At 42.7% G+C, this 26,269-nt stretch overlaps 1 protein-coding gene across 1 annotated transcript in view; it reads right to left on the bottom strand.

The window, feature by feature from the left end:
- Window positions 1–26,269, bottom strand: part of dcc (DCC netrin 1 receptor) — a 304,524-nt gene that overhangs the window by 86,579 nt on the left and 191,676 nt on the right. Inside the window, exons 13-16 of the mRNA XM_078271664.1 lie at window positions 17,084–17,225; window positions 12,642–12,752; window positions 7,694–7,888; window positions 6,250–6,345 (exon numbers count right to left, since the gene is read on the bottom strand). Of these exons, the coding sequence (XP_078127790.1) occupies window positions 6,250–6,345; window positions 7,694–7,888; window positions 12,642–12,752; window positions 17,084–17,225 (544 nt within the window). The remainder of the gene's footprint in view (window positions 1–6,249; window positions 6,346–7,693; window positions 7,889–12,641; window positions 12,753–17,083; window positions 17,226–26,269) is intronic.

Genomic DNA, 26,269 nt, shown 5'->3' with positions numbered 1-26,269 from the left:
TATGTCTATAGATCTCCAGATGTGTTAACATGTCTATAGAACTCCAGATGTGTTAACATGTCTATAGATCTCCAGATGTGATTACATGCTGCGACCCGGTACCAGTCCATTAAAGAACCAATCATCCATCACCCCCAGCACAGATGTATCACCTATAGAACACTGAGCTAACCAGGAAATCAGCGTACTTCATTTTTGAAGTAGAATTAAGTAAATGAACTTATTTTAAATAAAAAAAGGGAGATCACGGTACCCAGGAAACCCATATCAGACAGAATTATTATTCAAAGCAGATTATTTTTCTATATATCTCTAAACATGTCTGGAGGGAGTCTCTGAAAGTACACTCAGTCTAGGCAGCAGCAGTGGAGTCTGATCCCTATGCTGTGCAGTGTAAAGATGTATGGTCATACGGTGTTACAGCAAGTCCAAAGCGTTTTCTTTATAAATCTCAACATGTGTATGTGTTTTTATCTGTCTATAAACATCTCTTAAAGGTCCCATGGCATGAAAATTTCACTTTATGAGGTTTTTTTAACATTAATATGAGTTCCCCCACCCTGTCTATGGTCCCCCAGTGGCTAGAAATGGTGATAGGTGTAAACCGAGCCCTGGGTATCCTGCTCTGCCTTTGAGAAAATGAAAGCTCAGATGGGCCGATCTGGAATCTTCCCTTTATGACGTCATAAGGGGAAAGGTTACCTCCCCTTTCTCTGCTTTGCCCACCCAGAGAATTTGGCCCACTCATGAGAAAGAGAGAGACATCATGGCTTGCAAACAAACAAAGTGGCAGTTGGTCAAGGCAACACCCCCACCCTCCACCTTGCCCCCCCTCCCTCCTCCTCAATAGCATTTAAAGCTACAGACACAGAAATGGCACATCCTAAGGAAAGCTCATTGTGCGACTGGCGCTAGTGGCTGTAAGTCTGCACCAAGGCTGAATTTCGGGAAAGAGACTTCAGATACAGTATTAGGGGACCACTAAGGCCTATATAAAAGAGACTTCAGATACAGTATTAGGGGAACACTAAGGCCTATATAAAAGAGACTTCAGATACAGTATTAGGGGAACACTAAGGCCTATATAAAAGAGACTTCAGATACAGTATTAGGGGACCACTAAGGTCTATATAAAAGAGACTTCAGATACAGTATTAGGGGACCACTAAGGTCTATATAAAAGAGACTTCAGATACAGTATTAGGGGACCACTAAGGTCTATATAAAAGAGACTTCAGATACAATATTAGGGGACCACTAAGGTCTATATAAAAGAGACTTCAGATACAGTATTAGGGGACCACTAAGGTCTATATAAAAGAGACTTCAGATACAGTATTAGGGACCACTAAGGTCTATATAAAAGAGACTTCAGATACAGTATTAGGGGACCACTAAGGTCTATATAAAAGAGACTTCAGATACAGTATTAGGGGACCACTAAGGTCTATATAAAAGAGACTTCAGATACAGTATTAGGGGACCACTAAGGTCTATATAAAAGCATCCAAAGAGCAGCATGTCATAGGACCTTTAAATCTCGATTTTGACTGTGGGAGATTCATAGTTCTGTGTGGCTATAGACACCTGTGTCCCAATGTATTATCCTCTCTTTCTTCATCCCACGCCTCTCTAATCTCAAGCCCTCTTTCTCTCCGTGTCAATCACTTTTCTCTCCCTGCCGTGTCTCTTCGTGTCCCTCCTCTTTCCATGAGCAATAATTAACATCCATCAAATCTCTCTCTCTCTCTCTCTCTCTCTCTCTCTCTCTCTCTCTCTCTCTCTGATCCATATCACACCTTCATTCCCCCTCTCATGCTCTCCTTAATTGCTCATCCCTTTTCCTATTCAAGAAAATTCAATCAAAGACAATGATTATACGTAAGACACATCTTTTCTTTTTTTTTTGAGTTCACTATAAAAACATCCTGTAATGAAGGTGAATAAACTGTGGTAAGTGGACTGGTCTCTGAGTTGGTTTTTCCTGTGACTATCCGCGTCACAAGGGGTCGAAAAACCTCCAAAATGTGGCATTTTTATGAGAGTAATAAAGGATTTATGTCAGCTGCAGGGCCGGCTGTTTAATTCATAAGACGAAACTTGGAGGAGAGCTGGATGAGTTTCATTTATCTCACTTCTACAGCTCATAGTCTGCAGGAAGAGCTAATGAGTCTCGCACTCACACACATTCAGTAATGCAATGGGCGTCAGCCATTACACACACCATATATGAATAGATACGCACACATTGCTACAGTTCATATGTGTTACACACACACACACACACACACACACACACACACACACACACACACACACACGGTTGTGACTGATGTGTGTAACGTTTTCCTAAGGATGAATATTTCAGGACCCAGTGCTGTTGGATTCACATTGAGGCCTGAATGTCAAACTGTCAGTTCAAAATCTTTCCTCCTAAATCAGAGTCCTCCTACATGTCGACTCAAACACAGCTGGTAGTAAATAGTACAGATCGTGTCCCCAAAACCAAGACAAAGTTAGGAAACCAGCTACTTCTACGGCTACCTTCGTTAATACTGCTGTCACTGCTACTCTTGCTTACAATTAGTAAGTAAGTAAAGTGTATTTGTATAGCACCTTTCACAGATAAAAACCACAGTGCTTCACAAAATGTAATACAATACAACAAATTGAAATACAAGGACATTTAAATACAAATAGAAAACAAACAACCATAAAAAACCCTCAACTAACCAAAAGCCTGCTTGAACAGCAGAGTCTTCAGCTGCTTTTTAAAAGATTTGACAGAATCCACACAACGTAGAGAGGGAGGCAAGTCATTCCACAGCCTAGGAGCCACTGCTGGGAATGATCGGTCCCTTCTAGTTTTAAAATGAGTGCGAGGAACCACTAATAGTCTCTGACCTAATGACCTCAGACTACGGGTGGGAATGTGAAGCTGAATCGAGTCAGATATGTAGGTAGGAACTTGACCATGCAGGGCTCTAAAAGTAAGGACCAGGATTTTAAAATGAATTCTATACCGGACTGGTAACCAGTGAAGTGACGCTAAAACAGGCGTGATGTGTTCTCTTTTGTTAATGTGAGTTAAAAGCCTCGAGAGTTCTGAGGTAAAAAGACAGTAATCTAAGCGAGAGGAAAATGAAAGCATGAATGACCATCTCCAACTCTCTCTTTTAGACACTAGTGTTCTTAATTTGGAAATATTCCTCAGTTGGAAGAAACAGTTTCTAACTAATTGTTTAGAGTGGAGCTCCAACGACATGGCTGAATCAAAAACAACACCTAAGCTCCTGAGGCTCGGCTGGACAGACGAGCCTCAGTCACCAATATGCTGCTTTATCTTCGTTCAATGTCTGCTGCTATTATCACTCTTACGGCTGCTACTATCACAAAAATGCTACAGTTCAGTTTATTTTATGAAAGGGGCCAGTGCAAATTAATAAAACACATGATTTCCCATGGGTTAAAAAAGACAGAATTAGCGAAAAGGCTATTTTTCGTCTGTAGTCCCCTGCCCCGATGTTAAAAAAGCCTTTTTAAAATACAAAGAAACTAAAAAGTTATACAGCTATAGTGCTAAAGCTGATGCTACTGTGGTGGGGGGGTCACCAAGGGGGGCCAATCATATTTCAGAGGGGGCAGGGGCCACCCCGTGCCCCTCTTTTAGCACCGCCCCTGGCTAAAAGAGGGGCACTCACACTGCTAATGCTACTGCTGTACTACTAACAGCCAATACTGCTACTTCTATTGCTACTGGTTACCAGACATAAATATGTTGAGTAGGGGAGAGTCGCCTTAAATAAAACACGTGACTCATGACTCATCACGTTGGCATGTGGCCAGTAGGCCTATACAGTACACATTTATCAACAGGATTTCACTCTGCAGGGATCCATTTTCCCCTGTGCTTGCTTTTCAACAGATAGGGAGAGGAAGAGAGGGCTGATTCCAAGCTTTAATTCTGTTTAATGTAATGTAATGCTGACTGGAAAATGGCGTTTTTATACCTCGGCCTTGTATGTCTGTTTTTTGTCAATACTCCTTGCAATATAAACCTGATTAGGGTTGTATAGTGTTTTAACAACTTCCATCAATCACACTAGATAACTGTGTAGGGCTAATCAATGTACTTAATCAATGTACAGAAATTAGACAACTGGTACATCCGGTATGTTTTAATAATCATTATATATATATATATATATATATATATATATATATATATATATATATATATATATAAATAAAATAATCATTATGTTTTATAGCTATTATCTGATCGCATCCTTGGTATGAAATCAATGTAATACATTTACCGTGAAAACTATTTTTTTTTTTGCTGTTTCTTAGCTGTTTTACAACCGTTACAACTGAGACTCACATTCACGTCAATTGTAAAATAAATTATTGTCTACTTTTGGTTTTATTCCTCACAACTCTCTATTGTTCAACAACTTTAACTGGTAGCAGACAATAACTGTGGAGACTCTCCCCTGGAAATGCTACGTCTACTGCTAATGCTGCTAATGCTGCTACCACTACAATTAATAATGCTAGTACTTAGTCTAGTACTATTTCTGCTACTGCTTTTCTAGTTCTTCTACTGCTAATACTGCTACTGCTAATGTGATTAGTATCAGTATTGATAGTGCTATTGCTACTGCTGGTACTGATATGATGAAAGTACTATAGCCACATCGCCATCACACTCACAGCACTCACACTTGCAGTTACACCACTATAAGTTGTTTATGATAGCAGACACATGTAGTCCATGTTGTCATTTTTGAAAATATTACATATGTAGGTAAAACAATCTTTGAGTAAAAAGAGGACAAGTTAAAATTGTGGCAACTCTGCCCTGCAACTGCTACGTCGACCGCTACTGCTAAGGCAGCTATTGCTAATGCTGCTACTGCTAATGTACTACTGCTGCTACTGCTAATGCTAGTGATGCTGCTATCACTGCAATTAATGATGCTAGTATAGGGTGACCAGACGTCCCGGTTTGACCGGGACAGTCCCTATTTTTGAGTTGCGTCTCCCGACTCCCAACAGTCTGTCGGGACGCTAAAATGTCCTAGTTTACACCGTTGTCGTTTGAGATCGACAACGCAACTCAGGTCAATGACGTGATCAGAGTCAAAGAAAGTTGACATTATTACAGAGTGTCAAGAGAAAACAACTACAATTATTATCGCTAGAGATTTGTATCCGACATAAAGCTTCATAGCACTTCATCATCTGTTCTGTCGCTAGGTTCTGTGTAGGGGACTGTCGACAAATTACCGTTTTGGTAGATCGGCAATGACAGTAGGGATGCAAAACGTTGGCTATTTCTTGAAAAATTATTCACTAATAATTAGTTTTCATGATGATTGCATTTTTTCCCAATAGGTACAGTTCAGTTATTATTATTTCTGGAAAATATGAAATAAAAATCTCATTCTCTCATTCTGATTGCTGTAGTAGGCTCCTTCCCAATCACTCACTGCTACTTACTACAGATCACGGTTTCCTGAAAAGACAATTTATATGGAAGCCGGATTCAATATTCTCTGAAAAATGTGACCTGGGCTGGCACATGTTCACGTTAAAAAGAGTGTGCGTGGTGGCCGGGTTGGCTCAGTTGGTAGAGCAGGCACACATATACATAGAGGATTATGCCTCGACGCAGAGGTCCAGGGTTCGAGTCTGACCTGTGACAATTTCCTGCATGTCTTTAAACTTAAACTTCCCCCTCTTTCTCCCCTTTCTCACCTAGCTGTCCTGGCCATTAAAGGTGGAAAAGCCCCAAAAAATGATCTTTACAGATCATTTTTACAATGTACACTGTGCATGTTTTAGTTCCGGGAAATCTGGTCACCCTATGCTAGTACTAAGTACAGTACTATTTCTGCTATTGTTTTTCTAGTTTCTAGTTTCTACTGCTAATACTGCTACTGCTTTTGTGATTAGTATCATTATTGACAGTGCTATTGCTACGGCTGGTACTGATATACTGTGTTACACTGCTGTCACTTTTAATTAAAGTAGTATAGCCACATCGCCATCACACTCACAGCAGTCACACTTACAGTTACACTCAGGTTACTGACACTGACATACCCATCATGTACACTGATATGTAACATGTTATTATATCTGCTATTTATATATGTAGCCATTACCAGTGTGCTGTAAACACAGCTGTGATTACTAGCCGTGTATTCCCATTACAGTGATTATCAGTGTGTGTGATTATACCTGTCAGAGATCGAGTGACAGCGCTCTCATACAGCGGGACTCCCTCGCCGGCATTATTGAACGCCTTCAGGGAAATCACATAGTGCGAGCTCGGCTCTGAGTGAGAGAGAGAGAGAGAGAGAGAGAGACATAGAGAACATTTAGTAAATACAACATGGTACTTAGGGGTTCTCAAACGTATTACTCAAAGATCCGCTGCTGATTTTTATTCTAAGTCAGAAGTCCGAAACAATTGCCAATAACAAAATAACATTAATTCCGCTCACTTAGAAGTTTTAAAGCAACACGTTACACTAAGATATTGTATGCATACTTGAGCTATGGGCTGGGTCTGGATAGACTTGCCGTTCGGTCCCGATGCATACCTTGTTCCGGACTTTGAGAAGCCCTGTAGTACATTATCATTGGCTCACCCAGTAGAGTGCGGCCACATGTAGCCTGAGTCCTTTGCAGCTGCCAGGGTTCGAATCCGACCTGCTCCCCTCACTTTCCTGTCTATCCACTGTCACTATCACATAAAGGGAAAATCCCCCCCCCCCTCCCCAAAAACACACCAGCGCAGAACTAAATCCTAGTAAATAACTGTGGTTGAGGTTTAAGAATTCATTTGGAAAACTTCTTCCGGGTTTAAAGGACGTGACTTTCGCTCGATGGTGTTTTAAGCCCCCAACGTCGACTTCAAGGCACCTAACCCTAACCTTTGCCTAATCCTAGTGCCTTCCAGGCAGCGCTGCCTTGAAAGACGACGTTGGGGGCTTAAAACACCAAACACCGTGACTTTCTTGGCTCAATTCTGACCCGTCAACATGAAGATGGCAGATGTACCTGAAGACATGATGACAGCAGACGTCTAAACTGATGGTCATGCCGCCGCTCCTGACGTGACGATGCTGCACGTTTCGCTCCGTGTAGCGTCAAACCCTCGCATCAGTTAAACAAACACGCCGGCTCCGATCCCCCCCGACGCCTCGCTGCATGAATTAATGATCACCATGAATTATAAATGCCGTGTACATATGTGCCCTCGCTCCCATGTGTGTATGCAACACGACAGCTGGATTTCATCTTTTCATTACCACTCCATTATGAGACCTGAGATGGGGAAATTTTCAATCCGCGTATAAGAAATTGTACTTGATTTGTTATTGTCGTCTTTGGCATGCAGATTGCCCATTGTGGTCGCTGGGGAGGATGTTTTCTCTTATTCGTCCTTTTCACAATTAGATTTCACCTCAAGCAGCTTTCCTTATTAAATTTCTTTGAATTATTGATGGTAATTAAATGGGGGATTTGATCATCATAATGAATTACTGGGAAAGGGAGGCACTGAGTCAATACTGGCACTTTGTCGGCAGGAGCAACGGGATTCTCAGGGGATGGAAACAAGAAATATTGCGTGTTGATAAGTACAGTACATTTGAAATGATGGATTCTTTTTCCTCACCGAGGTTTTCGATGGAGTAGTATCTCTGCTTGCTGTCCACTCGCACCGTCTCGGCATAGGGACTTCCCACTCCGTAGCCAATGATGTAACCCCGGACCAGGATGTTTGGGCTGAGGGGCGGAGTCCAGGACATGATGATGCTGTTGGGCAGCGGCCTGACGTGCAGCGAGCTGGGCTGGTCGGGCACCTGACTCTCTGCAAAAAACACAGACAGGGAAAATGTCACACCAAACAGCTGAGAATTTCCACATCACTTGCTCAGGCTGTTACTGGTGTTTTTATACTGATCTTGCTATTGTTTTTCTTAGTTTTCACCTTGTGAAGTGCCTTTGACTACCTTTTAAAGCACTATATAAAATAAATGTATTATCATTATTATTATTAAAGAAGAAGACAGGAGATGGATGGTACTCATAGTGCGTTCCATTTAGGGCTGTGCGTTTGATTGATACTGTGATGGCGGTGTGATTCACGATATTGGAAGGAATGATCATTTTTGTACCGTTAGTCTCATTTTCAATGAAAAATATTAAAATTTAACAGATTAAAATAATTAGTGTGTTCGGGGGCGTGTTTCTGACTTTGACCTCAGAAAATCAGGCTTCCATACAAATGGGAACCAATAACAGGCCATTGTAGTAAGTAGGGATAGACCGGTTATCGGGCCGATCTAAACGCTGTGCACTTAGATCGTTAAAATAGGGCCCTTAAGGACATAGAGGATTAAAACAAACATGATGGACTCTTCAGAAGAGGTAATTATCTTCAGTGTTGTGCCTGAATGCGTTCATTGAACGATAGTTCATCACGTGAACTGAACGTACTGTATTCCTGCCTGATGAACGTTACTGTGAACTCGTTCATTCTGGTCAGTCTGTGAACGGCACACTCTCTTAGTTTAACTTCGTTCAATAGGGTACCAGATTTCTATAGAGCCTTCCAGGCGAAAACCCGCCTAAAACACACCGTAAACAGGCCTTAATATGTAGCGGAAAAAACACCCAATCTGGCAAAAACCAGCCACTAGCGTCGCACCGCCGCATGCGTCATCAATACAAAAAGAAGCTTGGAGGCGACAGCAGCATGGAGGCGTCGCATGATCATTTAAACAAGTTTTATGACAAGGTCGGTGAGGATGGGAAAAATGCGCAAACTTTGCCCGCCGGCTTTCAAAAAGAAAATCCGAAAGAAAGAACTATGAACTAGTTCATTTTTGGAACTTTGAGCTTAGTTCAAAATGTTGTATGAACTATGAACTGAACTAGTTCATTTTAAAATTTGTGGACTGAACTTTGAACTACTTCAGTAGAAACTGAACTTTCCCAACACTGATTATCTTCACTTCGAGTTTCTGCGAGGGGAAAGTCACCGGACGCCACAATCTTCTGAACATAGTCATACTGAGAAATCCAGAGAGAGTTGTGTGGAGCTGATAGTCTTAATTAGCTTTGTAGCAACTCATTTGGCAACGGCTTGAATGTAACGGACGTTCATTAATAACAAAAAGTTACACACTACAGCTTTAAAGTTGCAGTCACATAATGGTCCATAAAATATATTAGTTTGTGTGATTGAAAATTTTAATTTGTTAGCACCTAATACACTGTTCTACCACACAGTTCACATTGTTTGTCATGTTGCTATTTAGCTTAATTTAGTGATGCTACGTTCTGCGCCGAGGCTTCGAAGAGCGTATCGAGAAAAAGTTGTCCGTGAGGCTGTCCTAAAACTGGAAAGTGGCAGGGGTTTTACCAGGCAGAGAGCCGTGAATGTGATCCCGTAGATCATGGATGTAATAAAGCCGTGTGGATTGGAACCCCCTTCCTAAACCAGTCACGTGGTACGGACGGGCAGCGAGGCTTCGGATGTCATCAATGATGTCATTTGTCTAAAACGATACACACCTCGATATACGCTTACATGATACAACTTCAGAGATTCCTGGCACGCTTCGAAGCCTCGGCACAGAACGTTACGTCACTAGGAGGGACTTGGCCTCTGTATTTCTGTAGTCCTCCGCCACCGACAGCTCTAAAGCTCACCCTCTTAGCACCAGCAGTAGCAGGTACTTAGAGCAGCCGTGGCTAACAGATGTGAACACTTATACGCTGTATCAAGCCCTAATAAGCCCTGACACTTTCTGTTATTTTCCAGCGTCCGATTGGATCAGATTAGCGTGCTCTCTGTCCTCAGGGGGAGACACTTCATATCACTTTCTTGAGTGATAATCCATAGAAATGAGATTTGAGTCTCCCTCAGCCCTGGCGTGGAAACACAGTTAGCATGGATTTGTTTGTTCCATTTTTTTTAGTTTTTTTTATATCAGCTGCTTCCTGTTGACCAGGACATCCTCAATGTATCTACTTTTCCTGCTAGAAAATGATTAGGTGACCAAACCTAAGAGCTGGTTTTCTCACTTTTTAAAGTGCCCATATTATGAAAAAAAAAAACACTTTTTCTGGGATTTGGGGGTGTTCTTTTGTGTCTCTGGTGCTTCCACCCACATACAAACATGGAGAAAAAAAAATCCATGCCGTTTTGAGTGAGATACGGTTTCTGAATGTGTCCTGCCTTCAGTCTCCGGGTGAGCTGTTCAAAATCTGCACGGCTTTCTACGTCACTAGCCGAGACGAGGGGGCTAAACCATGCTAGCGGTTAGCCCTCTCGTTCTCAATGGCAAAACACTGCTACAACACACACACATTCACCATAATCTACAAAAGAACTACTTCCATGTCCCTGTTCTGCAGGTATTCCACGCAAAGTTGGAAGTGTTCCCTCGTTTAGAAGAAGTCTCCCAGCTAATCCTGCCTTGTACAGGCCGAAGTTGGAGGAACAGCTAGCTAGCAATTGTGAGCCTTACCTAGCTGAAAATGAGCATAATATGGCCACTTTCAAAACATTATTTTCTAATTTACTTCCACTTAGAATCTTTCCTCGCAAACATTTTTTTTTAAATTTAATGTTGGGTAATACTTTAACACCCTCTATTTAGCATTTATAATCAGTATAGAAAGATGGAATGGACTGATTGATGATTTATATTGTCACAACTGTGTTTACTATGTTGTCATTCATTGTCTATTAATACAACAGCCCCCACTTATGGGTGCTGACAGGAGAAGTAGTTATTCAAAAGAAATATGTTCAAATACATTAATAAACACTTACTTTATTTACAATATATCTGGTGGGGACAAAATGTATCCCCCAAACCCCCAAAGTGATCAATGCTGTAGTCATTGCGATAGAACGATAAAACCTGAGCAGCAGTTGCTGGTTGTATTTAGCCGCTACAGAGTTCCGGGATGCCGGCTACCAGCAGCAGTTGTTTAGCCGCCAACAGGTGACTGAGAGCCGGCTACAGGCACCGCCAGATGACGGTCCTTTCATGGCCATGGTAATGGAGTTCAGCAAGAAAAAGTGAGCGTCTCACGGCGATGACAGTTAAGTTTAGGCAGCGAAACGACTTGTTAAGTTTAGGAAAAAGATTGTGGTTAAAATGAAGTGACAGCGCTGTGTTTTATGTTGACACCACGTCAATCCATTAAGAGATTACTTTCCATTGGATATTGAAGTTCTGAGTTATTACCATCCGAAAACGGACAGAAATACATGGTACTTTGTTGAATCGACGAGTAATACTTGAGGTTTTACCTCGTACTTCAGCTGTAGTTTGTCTATAATTACCAACTTATTACCAGTAGTAGTTAATATGTATAATAAACTAATAATGTAATATTATTACCATGTAATTACCAGGTAAATACTTGGTTATTAGGGGACTGTAAAAGGAAGGGTTACCGTTAAGTTTAGCCAGAAAAAGTGAGCATCATGCGGCGATGAGAGTTAAGTTTAGGTTAGTCTATATCCACAACGTTACACTTCTGGGATTGCTGCGTTGCCGACGGAAATTCTGCCGGATTTCACTCATTTAGGCCAGATGTCCGTTACCTTGGGCTTCCTTTGTGTTGGCGTTCTAACCTCTGGTGGATTTCTGAGGACTATGGCTAATTGCTCCTCAGATCTCTGCAGGCTAAATCCAGACAGCTAGCTAGACTATCTGTCCAATCTGAGTTTTCTCTTGCACAACTAAAACAACTTTTGAACGTACACACGTTCCACCAAAACAAGTTCCTTCCTGAGGCTATTTTGCAGAGGCACCGTGGCTCCGAGTGGGGCTTAGCGCTGCCATAGACGATTGTGATTGGCCACATTTTTCTCCCATCCCGGAATGCTGTGTGGACTAGCCAGACCTTCCTTTGCAGTGCTGTGGTGGAAAGTCTGGCAAAGCGAGACTAAGTTCAGGCACCAAAACGACTAGTAACGAACGTGTTTCCTGGGTGAAAGTATTTTGTTTTTCGCCGCAAAGTGAACTCCGCTCTCCGGCTTGAAAGCGTTGTGTTTTATGTTGACACCATGTTATGCTATTTCATTTTAAGATTATTTTCCAATGGATATTGAAGTTCATCAATCAGTGTTTTGGCATCGATGGCCGAGTGGCTCTATATCCATGGTGGTATTGGAAGGGGGATTTAATTCTTGGATGTTTTGTTTTGCATGATCAAAAAACAGTATCTCTGTGATCTTGAAAACCATGTATTACATTTGTACATACTGCTTAGAAATAACAAATAGGGGAGTTTAAGTAAAGTGTTTCAATTTCTTTGACAATATCTTGTGAAATGTGTTTCTTTTTTGTCTCTCCTCTGCGGCCCTCTCTCTTACTTCTCTTTCCTCTCTTTTCCTCTTCCTTCCACCTCCCCCTCCTCCTCTGGGGGGAATTTTCCCTCCATCCATCCGTCTCCTTGACTGGTTAAATATGAATGTGTGTCGGGAGAGTGGAGGTATTTACATGCTGTTGTACAAATAACTGCTGTCACACACGCACACGCACAGACACAGACACACACACACACTCTCTCTCTCTCTCTCTCTCTGTTCTTACCATCCAGGTCGTTCTCCGGTGTCTCAGCGGTGTACCAGTCACTGGCCGGACCAGTTCCATTGGCTGTCATGGCTGATACTTGGAAACTGTACTGACTGCCCTTCTCTAGACCTGGGGAGAGAGAGAGAGAGAGAGAGAGAGAGAGAGAGAGAGAGAGAGGGAGAAAGAAGTGTTGAGGCAGAGATGCACTTCCTCCTACAATGCAAAGCATTTAATGAAACAAGTAACATTTATTCTAACAAATTTAACTGTAATCCTAGATTTCAAAAAGGTAAATGACCTTTTTTTTTAAATTATAAATCCTCCCGGGAGAAGGAGACAGGACATGCCCAGTATGTACAAACATGCCACAACCTTAGGGACAGTAAATGACACACTCACACACACACACCCGCACGCAAGCACACATTGCTTTTAAGGAAATAATGGGAATAACAGGCAAACCAGCTTTCAAAGTGACATATTTTCTCTTTATAAATAAGTGCTGCGCAGGTGGTCCAACTCATGCTTATGTGAAAAGTGGATCATGTGGATTTGGAAAAGTAACTGCCTTGCAAACTGTTGGCTGGTTGGTTTGTGTACACAAACCATAGCAGCGCACAGAGCTGAGCGTAAGCCGTAAACAGGCAAGAGGCTCCAGAATCTAGAGAATGCCTCTAAAACCCGAACAATACCGGAATATCACGTCTTAATTAGAAAATGCTTTATTTGGAAAAAGGCCTTATTCAGAATATCCAACAGGAATATGCTGGTTACATGACCCGTATCAATATCGTCAATTTCGGAATAATAGTGGAAAATTAGTGTGCATGTTAACATACTCAATGACTTTGTCCTACCTCCTTACATTGGGGTAAAATACTACAGGAACCCGCGGAAACTAATTCACAAATTCACTGCTCTATTCAGGATGCTTCTTTACTAGCTGCAAGGAGACTAAACCTGAAACTCGGTGGCTGTAAGGTTCCCAACAGTGATGGTATCTGGGACTTGTGGTTTTCTTGCCCTTTGAATTTGTTACAGTTTTGTACCCTTGATTTAATGGGGCCAGCCCTATGGTCCCACAGCCCAATGTTCCCACAGCCCTATGGTCCCACAGCCCTATGTTCCCACAGCCCTGTGGTCCCACAGCCCTATGGTCCCACAGCCCTATGGTCCCACAGCCCAATGGTCCCACAGCCCTATGTTGGGTAATACTTTAACACCCTCTATTTAGCATTTATAATCAGTATAGAAAGATGGAATGGACTGATTGATGATTTATATTGTCACAACTGTGTTTACTATGTTGTCATTCATTGTCTATTAATACAACAGCCTCCACTTATGGGTGCTGACAGGAGAAGTAGTTATTCAAAAGAAATATGTTCAAATACATTAATAAACACTTACTTTATTTACAATATATCTGGTGGGGACAAAATGTATCCCCCAAACCCCCAAAGTGATCAATGCTGTAGTCATTGCGATAGAACGATAAAACCTGAGCAGCAGTTGCTGGTTGTATTTAGCCGCTACAGAGTTCCGGGATGCCGGCTACCAGCAGCAGTTGTTTAGCCGCCAACAGGTGACTGAGAGCCGGCTACAGGCACCGCCAGATGACGGTCCTTTCATGGCCATGGTAATGGAGTTCAGCAAGAAAAAGTGAGCGTCTCACGGCGATGACAGTTAAGTTTAGGCAGCGAAACGACTTGTTAAGTTTAGGAAAAAGATTGTGGTTAAAATGAAGTGACAGCGCTGTGTTTTATGTTGACACCACGTCAATCCATTAAGGGATTACTTTTCATTGGATATTGAAGTTCTGAGTTATTACCATCCGAAAACGGACAGAAATACATGGTACTTTGTTGAATCGACGAGTAATACTTGAGGTGGATTTCTGAGGACTATGGCTAACTGCTCCTCAGATCTCCTCAGAAACTAATTCACAAATTCACTGCTCTATTCAGGATGCTTCTTTACTAGCTGCAAGGAGACTAAACCTGAAACTCGGTGGCTGTAAGGTTCCCAACAGTGATGGTATCTGGGACTTGTGGTTTTCTTGCCCTTTGAATTTGTTACAGTTTTGTACCCTTGATTTAATGGGGCCAGCCCTATGGTCCCACAGCCCAATGTTCCCACAGCCCTATGGTCCCACAGCCCTATGTTCCCACAGCCCTGTGGTCCCACAGCCCTATGGTCCCACAGCCCTATGGTCCCACAGCCCAATGGTCCCACAGCCCTATGTTGGGTAATACTTTAACACCCTCTATTTAGCATTTATAATCAGTATAGAAAGATGGAATGGACTGATTGATGATTTATATTGTCACAACTGTGTTTACTATGTTGTCATTCATTGTCTATTAATACAACAGCCCCCACTTATGGGTGCTGACAGGAGAAGTAGTTATTCAAAAGAAATATGTTCAAATACATTAATAAACACTTACTTTATTTACAATATATCTGGTGGGGACAAAATGTATCCCCCAAACCCCCAAAGTGATCAATGCTGTAGTCATTGCGATAGAACGATAAAACCTGAGCAGCAGTTGCTGGTTGTATTTAGCCGCTACAGAGTTCCGGGATGCCGGCTACCAGCAGCAGTTGTTTAGCCGTCAACAGGTGACTGAGAGCCGGCTACAGGCACCGCCAGATGACGGTCCTTTCATGGCCATGGTAGTGGAGTTCAGCAAGAAAAAGTGAGCGTCTCACGGCGATGACAGTTAAGTTTAGGCAGCGAAACGACTTGTTAAGTTTAGGAAAAAGATCGTGGTTAAAATGAAGTGACAGCGCTGTGTTTTATGTTGACACCACGTCAATACATTAAGGGATTACTTTTCATTGGATATTGAAGTTCTGAGTTATTACCATCCGAAAACGGACAGAAATACATGGTACTTTGTTGTATCGACGAGTAATACTTGAGGTGGATTTCTGAGGACTATGGCTAACTGCTCCTCAGATCTCCTCAGAAACTAATTCACAAATTCACTGCTCTATTCAGGATGCTTCTTTACTAGCTGCAAGGAGACTAAACCTGAAACTCGGTGGCTGTAAGGTTCCCAACAGTGATGGTATCTGGGACTTGTGGTTTTCTTGCCCTTTGAATTTGTTAGTTTTGTACCCTTGATTTAATGGGGCCAGCCCAATGATCCCACAGCCCTATGGTCCCACAGCCCTATGGTCCCACAGCCCTATGGTCCCACAGCCCTATGGTCCTACAGCCCTATGTTGGGTAATACTTTAACACCCTCTATTTAGCATTTATAATCAGTATAGAAAGATGGAATGGACTGATTGATGATTTATATTGTCACAACTGTGTTTACTATGTTGTCATTCATTGTCTATTAATACAACAGCCCCCACTTATGGGTGCTGACAGGAGAAGTAGTTATTCAAAAGAAATATGTTCAAATACATTAATAAACACTTACTTTACTTACAATATATCTGGTGGGGACAAAATGTATCCCCCCACCCCCAAAGTGATCAATGCTGTAGTCATTGCGATAGAACGATAAAACCTGATACAAATTTATGAAAAAGGAAATGTGGGAACATAGGGCCTAATTTTGGAAAAACATCTTAGAAATGTGGGAACTGTGGGAACATAGGGCCTAATCTTGAAAAAAAGTCTTAGAAATGTGGGAACATAGGGCTGTGGGAACAACTGTTTCGACTAGTTATTACTATTCACTATTGTAGTCTACTGTATAGTGTATATTAAAGTGATAATACATGTTAAATGTGCTGTCTTTAAATCTCCCCAGTAACATTGCAATTTGTCATGTTATTTATTGAATTGCAGGTCTTAGACAGTAAAAAGGATTGATAATTGGTGACAGCCAGACAGTGGGTGGATCAGGCTCAACACACACAAACACCTGCCACTGGGGATTGGATTCCTATGCGGACAGACGTTTGAAGATAACCATCAGTGGAAAATAATGGAAAGGAAGATCAGTTTCATTCAAATCCTGAAAACCGCAAATTGAAATAATAGCTGGTGGCAGTGTGAATACAGACGCACACACACACACACACACACACACACACACACACACAAACGTCCAGATTTAAACTTATGCAAATGCTGATGTGTGACCCACCCACACACAAACGTTTCCAGACACACACACACACACACACACACACACACACACACACACACACACACAGACTAAACAAGCCTGGTTAGGCCCTGCAGTCCCATGTCGAAGTGTCCTTGGGCAAGACACTGAACCCCGAGTTGCCCCCGATGTGTGTGAATGTTTATCTGAAGAGCAGGTGGCACCTTGTACGGCAGCCTCTGCCACAGCGTGTGAATGTGTGTGAATGGAAATGGTTCCTGTACTATGTAAAAGCACTTTGAGTAGTCGTTAAGACTAGAAAAGCGCATCTATAAAACATATTAAATACACATTTATACATGTTTTATGGTCAACAAATCCCACCTGTGAACAGGTACCAGAAGTTGTTGGGTTCAATGGCCTCTTGGTCTCCACGGCGACCGGTCTTTCTGTATTTGATTTTGTAGGCGGAGATGATGCCATTCTGGGCGCTGCGCGGGGGTGGCTGCCATGACACCTTGATGCTCTGAAAGACAATAAAGACGGAGAAAACAATAAGTAAACTAATCGAGCTGCAAAACATCCCCTGGCTGAGGACATGGGTGGATTCTGAGAAGTAAAATCCCCCCCCCCCCAACATGGTAGAAAGACCCCCAACCCCAACCCCCAACCCCAAGAAAGAGACATAAAACAGAGATGCTTTGTTGGTAGTCAATGTGGTTTTGCATCTCTCTGTAATTGCTTTGCGTCTCTTTGTGCTCATTTTGCATCTCGTTGCAGTTACTTTGTGACGCTTTGTGCTCATTTTGCATGTTTTTGCAGTGGCTTTGTGCCGCTTTTGTTGTCAGTTTGCGTCTATTTGGAACTGTTTGTAGTTGCTTTATATTTATATTTGTAGGTATATTTTGAGTGGTGTGGAAACATCTGGATAGCTTTTGGAGATATTGTTTGGGTTTCTTAGATTTGGTTTTGTAATGCGCTATGGCTATCTGCTAGAGATGCTGGGTTCTGGATTCTGAAGTCAGTTCTGCTCCCCAACATGTAGTTTGGTAAACACATTACAGACATGTTGAGGGACAGATACCGTGAATTTCATTCGGATTACCATATCATGACTATATCTGAAATATGAAATTACAAAGACAAAACAAGAACACATCTATTTCTCTGTGTTTATACCCCCCCCAGCAACTGTGATGTGCGTCGGAGTAAGAAAGCAAACTAAAAGAAACTTCAAAGCATTATCTTTGCAAAGATATTATGGCAATGCAATGGGGGATTTCAAATGATGATAAATAGTTTAACATTTCTACCACCTGTTACCACGATGTATCACAACGATATGGTGATACGTTTGTCTTCCTATTTTTGCTCTGATGAGTCTGATGCTGAGCTGGGGTCTGTGTTTTTCTGTTTTCATGGAATCGTTCTAGTAAAGGCCTGTGGTAGTTTGAATTTCAATGCATGTTTCTTTGAGTGTGCATGTGTGTATATACATCACATAAATCTACATTTGAATATGTATCTGTGTGTGTTTGTTTGTGTGTGTTGCATGGATTTTAATTGCTTTATTTGCATGCTAACCACTCACCTCTGACACACACACACACACACACACACACAGCAGATGTTTGCTTGGCCCCCAGTGTGCTCTGTTCTGTGAGGCAGCTGCCATTAACCATTCTGCTGATATACAGTACTCAATACAACCCTGTATGTGTTTATGGTTATTTGTGTGTGTGTGTGTGTGTGTGTGTGTGTGTGTGTGTGTGTGTGTTAGGTAGCCTGAACATAAATGAAGATTAATGAATTAGAAAAGTAGAAAAAAGATTCTCTCTCTCGCTCTCTCTCTCTCGTATCCCCCTCTCTCTACCTCTCTGTTTTTTTGTCTCAACCTTAAGTCTTTCAGAGCTTTTCCTGCTAGCTGTGTATATACTGGACTACTCCTCCTAAGACTACTCCTGCAACTACCAATAATATAAATTACAAATGAATGGGGTACTTTGCTGATTTAAATCCAGCTCTGTGTCATGGCAGTGTGGGCGGTGTATTTAGACGAACGGTGTTTGGGGCCAGTGCATGGAGCTCTCCTGCGGAGCGCAGAAGCGTATCATGTCATCCGGCGAACTTCGGTGACTCGTTTCACGTCACGGTTCTCTGTAGACCTCCGCCGCTCCGCTGGGAGCTCCGGGCACCAGTGTCATGGCGGGAAGCCAAACACTGTTCATCTAAAAACACACTGCACACACAGAGCTGGATTTAAATCTGCAGAAATCCAGTTTACTTTATTATCCCAAATGGGAAACTTGAAATGCAGTCAGGAGTGAAAGATAAAAAGAAACAAACACATTCAAGCAACATAGAGATAGAGGCAACAATCCAAGACATAAGTACAACAAAGGTTTCCTGTATGTAATACACACAACACAAGTTATCACCACTGGAGCAATCTCTAAAAACAAAACAAAGTACTACATTACATGTGCAAATTAAGCTGAGTTATTGCACATGGGACAAAGGAGTTTTTACCCCTATTGGTCTTGAACCGAGGTACTCTAAATCTGCGACCTGAGGGGAGTGTTACAAACTCAGAGTGAAGGGGGGTGGTTTGTGCAGTCTAATATAGACCGAGCCTTGCAGAGTACTTGCTGGTCAAAGATAACCATCAAGGGGGACTGTGGGAAAGTTATCACCTTACCAGCCACCTTTACAATATGGCTGAGGTGGTTTTTGTCCCTGATATTCAGGTTACCGTACCAAGCAATCATGGCAAACATAAGAACTGATTCAATAAAAGATTTTTAAAATAAGGACATCATTTTCCTATCTACATTAAAAGTGTTTAACTTCCTAAGGACGTACAAACGTTGCTGTCCCTTCTTACAGGCTGCCTCACAATTCACATCAAACTTCAGGTTGTTATCTATGACGGTTCCCAGATACTTGTACTGTTCAACAAACTCAGTTTCAGTTCCCTTAATGAAAGTCTTAGATGGTGGGAGGGATACTTTCCTAAAATCAATGACCATATCCTTGGTTTTGGTGGCGTTTCATTGGAGAAAGGCCTCTTCACACCACTGGACAAACTCATCCACCACTGGCCCATGCTCAGATTCATCTTGACGGAGCAGGCTAATGATCACCGTGTCATCAGCAAACTTCAAAATGTGCCTGTCCCCATGCTGGCTTCTACAGTCATTGGTGTAAAGAATGTACAACAATGGGGACAGGACACAGCCCTGAGGAGAGTCAGTGGAAGAGGTGTGCTGTTCTGACAGAAAGCCATTAACCCTAACCCTCTGAGATCTACAGCTGACAAAATTTACATCAAGACTAAAATAGGTACGCAGTTTCCGAGCTAAAATATGTGGTTGGATAGTATTAAAAGCTGATGAAAAATCCATAAATAAAAGTCTGGCATGAGTGCCATGACCTTCCAGGTGCTTATACAGGAAGTTAAGTAAAGTGATTGAGGCATCTTCTACCCCCATCCCTGCCCTATATGCAAACTGCATGGGGTCTAGAGCCCCCTCCACCATAGTTATCAGTTCCCTTTTGACCAGCCTTTCAAATGACTTCATGACCAGTAAAGTCAATGCCACTGGTCTGAGGTCATTTAGCACCTTAGGGGTTCCGCTTTTAGCCACCGGAACAACAATGGACTCCTTCCATAACTTTGGGACCCTTCGCTGCTCCAGAGATATCCTAAATATATTACAGAACACCTCACAGAGCTGTTCTGAACAATGCTTAAGCAATCTTCCTGTAATAGAATCAGGCCCCATGCTCTTATTTGTCTTAACTCTCTGAAACTCTGCTTTAACATCATGGGCATCAAACATCTGGCTTAGCTTTGTCGAAGAGGAAGACTCTTTCTCTAAGTTGCTCTGTGAAGTCATGAGTATCAAATCTTAAATAGAAGGAGTTAAGAGCTTCAGCTAAATCTTTGTTGCTATCATAGCCTGCAATACTAACTTGCTTGTTTTCAGTATTATTATGCTGGCCCGTTATTTTCCTCATTCCGTGCCACGCTGCCTTCAAATGCTTACATTTTCCTCTAGCTTATTTTTATATTGTAACTTGGCCCTCTTAATTTGCAGTCCTTGCTTCCTTTTTTCTGTCTCATCACCTTTAAGAAAGGCCTTTTGTTTTCTGTTTAATGCATTTTTCAGAGATTTAGTGACCCATGGCTTGTTATTCGGGTACACCTTAACATACTTTTTAGGAATAACAGTATCCTCACAGAAGGTAATATAACTGCATACAGTGTCAGTTAGTTCATCAGTATCTTTGTCCTCAAACACAGTCCAATCAGTACAATCAAAACATCCCTGTAATTTAGAAATGTAGACAATGTAAAATAATCTTAGTCCACCACAGTCGGAATTACAGGTGATGTGATGCCCACTGTCCCAAAATAACTTTTTACCATAGCTGTGTTCCATGCACATTTTGAAGTATCTCATTAGAAAACCTCTATGCAGCACTATGGAGCAATGTTTTTAAAAGCGGATCCCTGTTTTGTTAGTATATCACATGCACGCAAACTAAGATGCCCATGCATGCGAGCCATGTATGTATAATAAGACCTGGTTACAGCGTTTGACGCGAGCCACGTTCCTTCGTATGGGCTCAGTGGCACACAAAAAAGTTTAACTTCAGCAAATAACAATACGTGGGATGATCGGCGATGCTTCTGCACTGTGTGGCCCATAGAGCAGGCGAACTGGAGACCGACCAAGCCGGCTACTTCCGTTTAAGCTCTCCGGCTAACTTGGATGGGAATCATACGAATTTAATCGTGCGGCCCTTTTAGACTTTCCCAAATGTTATGTTATATGTTTTTCAGTCTTCATTTTTGTGAAGCTGTGGCTACTTTCTTCTGTTCCTCTGCTGTTTGCACATTGGTGCTTCGTGGGGGCGGGCCGACACACGCACACACCGGAACGCCAGCCACCGCATCACTTCTGCTCAATGATAGCTAGCATTTACTTCAGGCTAATTAATTAGCCGGTATGTGGCGATTCTTGGCAGGAGTCAGCCAGCCTTCCAAAAGATGCCCGGTGGATTTTTTCATTAACCTGCCAACTTGGCTGGTGGGTTTAAAAAGTAATTTCGGACACCGGTTGCGATGCTCAAGAAAAATGTATCCACTGATTTACAGACGTCTCTTTCTCTATGTAAGTCTATGGGAAAAAGTCTCTCCTGCGCCCCATGGCATCACGTGACAGACACAGAAGTTGCAGTTCCACTGTTTGCTTCCACCTTTGCCGGCTGCTATGTGAAATTGGCTTCAAAGCCCGGCGCACTTCCTGAGGTCTTGATGTGGGCATGCACGCACACACACGCACGCACACACACACACTCAGAGCAATGGTGTGTGTATCCCTTCATCAGCTGTGCTCTAAGTCATCATGCCAATGAGCAGTTTAAATATTCAGCCTGTTACTGTGACAACGGCCACAGAGGAATTCATTAACATTTAGCTGCACCTGTTCCCTCTGCTGCTCCTCATCCTGCTAATTGATTACAGCAGAACTGATTACCGAGCTGGAGGAGGGAGGGAGGGAGGGATGGAGGGAGGGGAGAAGATAGGAAAGGCCGAAGGATGGAGGGAGAGAAAAAGGAAGCGGCAAAATTGAATAAATGTGTGTGTCGGCCAAATTCCTTCATATACTCTCTCTCTCTCTCGCTATCTCTCCGCCCCGGTGTCACAATGCGCCTCATTAACTAATTAGCCACTTTGACAGGACACAGTTGGATGTGAGGTCTCCATGGAAACGATACAGAAGTTAAATTGGTGTTGGAACAACTCCCACAGAGACACAGAGAGACAAACCACCCATGAAGGGAGGACAACACCTCCACCACACACACACACACACACACACACACACACACACAGTCATTACTAGGACTGGGCATCGAGAACCGGTTCCAACTTGGAACCGTTTTAAAAAGTACGATTCCAACGGAAAGTTTTATGACCACCTTACACCAAACGATTGAGATGACGGGAACGCCCCGACTCTAGCAAGACTCTCAGGATTTGATATTGGAAATGAGCCTGCGATAGTGGAATCGTTTGAAAAGCCGTTTGGTGTAATGTCGGCATAAGCCGTTTCAGATGTTCTTTCTTTCCTCGTGTAAATTAGAGGTGAAGTGGCCTCGGGCTGTACTGTAACACTGAACCATTTCTCTGGGGTTTTTCTTCTTCTTTTTTTCTGTCTGAGTGAAGCAGAAAAATGTCGGGAGCAGAAATTCCTCCTGAAGCTGATTGCTCATTGCCTTCAAACAGGCCGGGGGGCCGTCCGTCTGGTTAAATCTTCCCCCAGACGACACGGGGAATATGCAAAAAGCTGATGGAGATAACACGGATAATAATGGTTCTGATGATAACCACCAGTGGTATTTACAAGAAGCATCAAGACATCTGAGGGAAACTTAATGGAGATAATGAACAAAGACGACAAAACTGCTAATGTAACGGAATTGATAATAATTAAAGGGATACTTCACCGATTTAGCATTAAGCTTTGTATCAGCAGAAACCCGGTAGTATTTTCGAATGAATGTGCTTCCCTCCCTCATATCCCCCCGAGACGAGAGATCTCTGTATTGTGAGTCTGGGAAAAAGCCTCTGATGACGCAAAAATCGTCGTTTTCCGTCATCGGAGGCATTTTTGCCCAGAGGCAATGGACTACAGCCAGTAGTAGGAGCTACTTCCGCATGTTTTCAACCCCCCCATAGGGGGTTGGACTGTCATCGTTACACAAAGTTTTCCAAAGCTAAACGAGCGTAAGCCATCTTGAATCGCCGCTAAACAACAAACAATTGCATTCGCACTGGCCAAGTGGCCATAGGGACTGGTAGGAGGGGTAAGGGGGTGATGCAAGCACGGCAATTAACAGTCTTTATAGCATTAAAATCAGAAAACAAATACACCAAAAAAGTATGAACTAAATACTAAATCTAATATATATAGCATATTTGTCATAATTTAAACAAGTCTCCCGAAGAGAAACGGGTATCTCTCTCTCCCCCGCCTTTGTCTGCTGCGCTGTGGACGTGTGTGTGTGTGCGTGTGTGTGTGTGACGGCCGGCCAGCCGCAGGACACGCTTGTGTAGTTTAACTCCGAAAAGACAGTTAACCACAGGTTCCCGTTAATCTCATGATGAGTGATGTGTTGTGATATTTAAACAAACGAACCGCCAACGGCGAAATAAAAGCCTCTTATTTACGAGAGCGGTCTGAGAGACCTCCAGCTTACACCGGGGTCTCTGAGCATGACTGGCCGAGCGACGAGCTAGTGGCCGGGGCAGGTGCCTGCTGGCTGTCGCCTCACTTCATGGAGCTCTGAAAACTTTGAAGCAAATTGTCAATTCGGCATCAATTTTCGCAAGACTGCCTATATTAGAAATCTAAACAGTTAATTTCTCACCTAAAATGTTGTCATAAGTGAAATTAGTAGGGCTGTCAGCGTTAACACGTTAATCGCGATGCGATTAAGGGCAGACGCAATGCGATTCATTTTTTTTAATCGCATGGCGGCATGCGTTTAATTTATTTTACACTTCACTGGGCTTTGCGTCGTGCCTAACGGCTACTATTTTGACCCTTTGGCGCTGCCGTACTTCTTCATAACACATCTTCTGCTGCAGAATGCAGGCAGGCTGCCGGCACGTCAAGCTTGAGCTACCACCTACGAGCTAAGCATATTAACGTGACGCAGTTTGATGCTAGCGGGCTCAGGCAAAGCAGTATTTTGGAGAGTGCTACTTGCCGACCTGTGGATGAAACCAAATCCAAAAAAATGGGTGGCAACTAACTGCAGACCTGTCAGCATCGTAGAGGACTCGGGTCTTAAAGAAGTGCTACGGTTGGCATGTTCTGACCCGTCTTATACATTGCCATCGAGGGGGACAGTAGTTTCACCATACACAGCCTGTATGAATTGGGGGAAGAAACTAAACTGGAACTGCTGCCAAGTGCAAACGCTGTCTCATTAACCACTGATCACTGGACGTCAGTGAGGAATCACAATTATTTAGGAGTTACTAAACACTAGATTGACTGTGGCTGGACTTTGCACTCGTTTGCCTTAACGGTGGTTGTTAGTGTTACATCTCAGTCAATTGTTCTCAATCCTTGTTAAAAATGTAAAGGTTAAATGTCCTGCTTTGGCATCTGGTTTGTGGACCATTTTGTTTGTACTGTATAAGCAACGTGTTAGTGTTACATCTCAGTTAGGTTAGGTACTTGTAGGAATTGTGTAATAATGACAGATTCACACATTTGTTTACAGTAAATAAATAATAGTCAAGTTCATAAAGTCACTTTCTTTGCATTCATTTGAGTCCCAATCAAGATACACTCGTAAGAATTGCTTTCCATTGTTATTATCTACTTAAAAACAGTTCTGAAATGCAAAATAATAGAATTTTAATTGTGATAAAACATGCGATTAATTGCGATTAACTATAGAACTTCAGCGATTAAAATTTTTAATCGTTTGAAAGAATTGTTGAATAAATAAATTAGTGTTGAATAAGATGGCGAAAATTGTCCCGTTGTTGGTCTGTCAGTACCAGAAACCCGACCCTCGTTGACCTAGGTTCATATGCTGAAAAGGGAAAAGGGAAAGACCCTGCCCTGAAGTATGAGATGAAAGAGTTACAGGAACTGTGGCCAGAGGGACTTAAAAATCCCCAAATTGGTCCAGTCGGAACACGAGAAAAAAAGGGTTCTAGGAATTTTATGTTCTAGGAACTGCAAAAATCCCTCCGGTCAGAAAGCGGCTGTTAACGTTAGTGTCTGGCTGTAATAATTCCGTTTCAGTCTTTGTGTATTGAACGTTCAAAAGAGATAAATGAAGTTAGGCTTACTGCCAAGGTCTATGTCTTTGTCCGCTTCAGCACTGAGCTGAGGACAGCCACACAAGAGCCACACAGGTAGGCTACTGAGTCGCTGTTTTCAGTGCCCAAGAAAAGCGCTGAAATGGAGATGAAGGGGAACCCTTTTTTTTGGGGGGGGGGCTTATTTTAACTGGCCCATCCAGTTTTCTGGAGGCCCACCCACAATCAAAATCCTGGCGCCGCTAGTGGTACCACCGGGATACATTGGTACAGATCGGAGAATATGAAGGAAACTTTATTACAGACTGAATTCTCAACACACTACGCAAGCTTCGCCTGCTACAGAGACCAGCAGCTGAGCCTGTGGTCTCGCTCTATGCCGCTAGCCGGTAAGGTGACATCCTCAGCGGTGCAACGCAAGTCGAGGGCTGGACGGGGCTGGACTAACAGCTAGCTAGGTGGAAAGCTAACGGTAGCCGGCCACCTGTCCCATCCATCCTGCTTGCAAGTGTCCGCTCATTAGACAACAAACTGGACTACATCCAATTTCAACGAAACTCCCAACGCGAGTTCAGAGACTGCTGTGTTTTAGTTGTTGTGGAAACATGGCTGAACAACAGTGTACCGGACTATCCAGCTACCAGGCCTGCTGCTGTGTCGCCGGGTAAGACTAGTGGAGGTGGGCTGTGTTAACACGGACTGGTGCTTGTACC

This window comes from Sander vitreus, chromosome 16 (assembly GCF_031162955.1).
Source record: "Sander vitreus isolate 19-12246 chromosome 16, sanVit1, whole genome shotgun sequence".
Lineage (NCBI taxonomy): Eukaryota > Metazoa > Chordata > Actinopteri > Perciformes > Percidae > Sander > Sander vitreus.
Note: the sequence above shows the minus strand (reverse complement) of the source record. Positions and strands in the feature narration are given on the sequence as shown.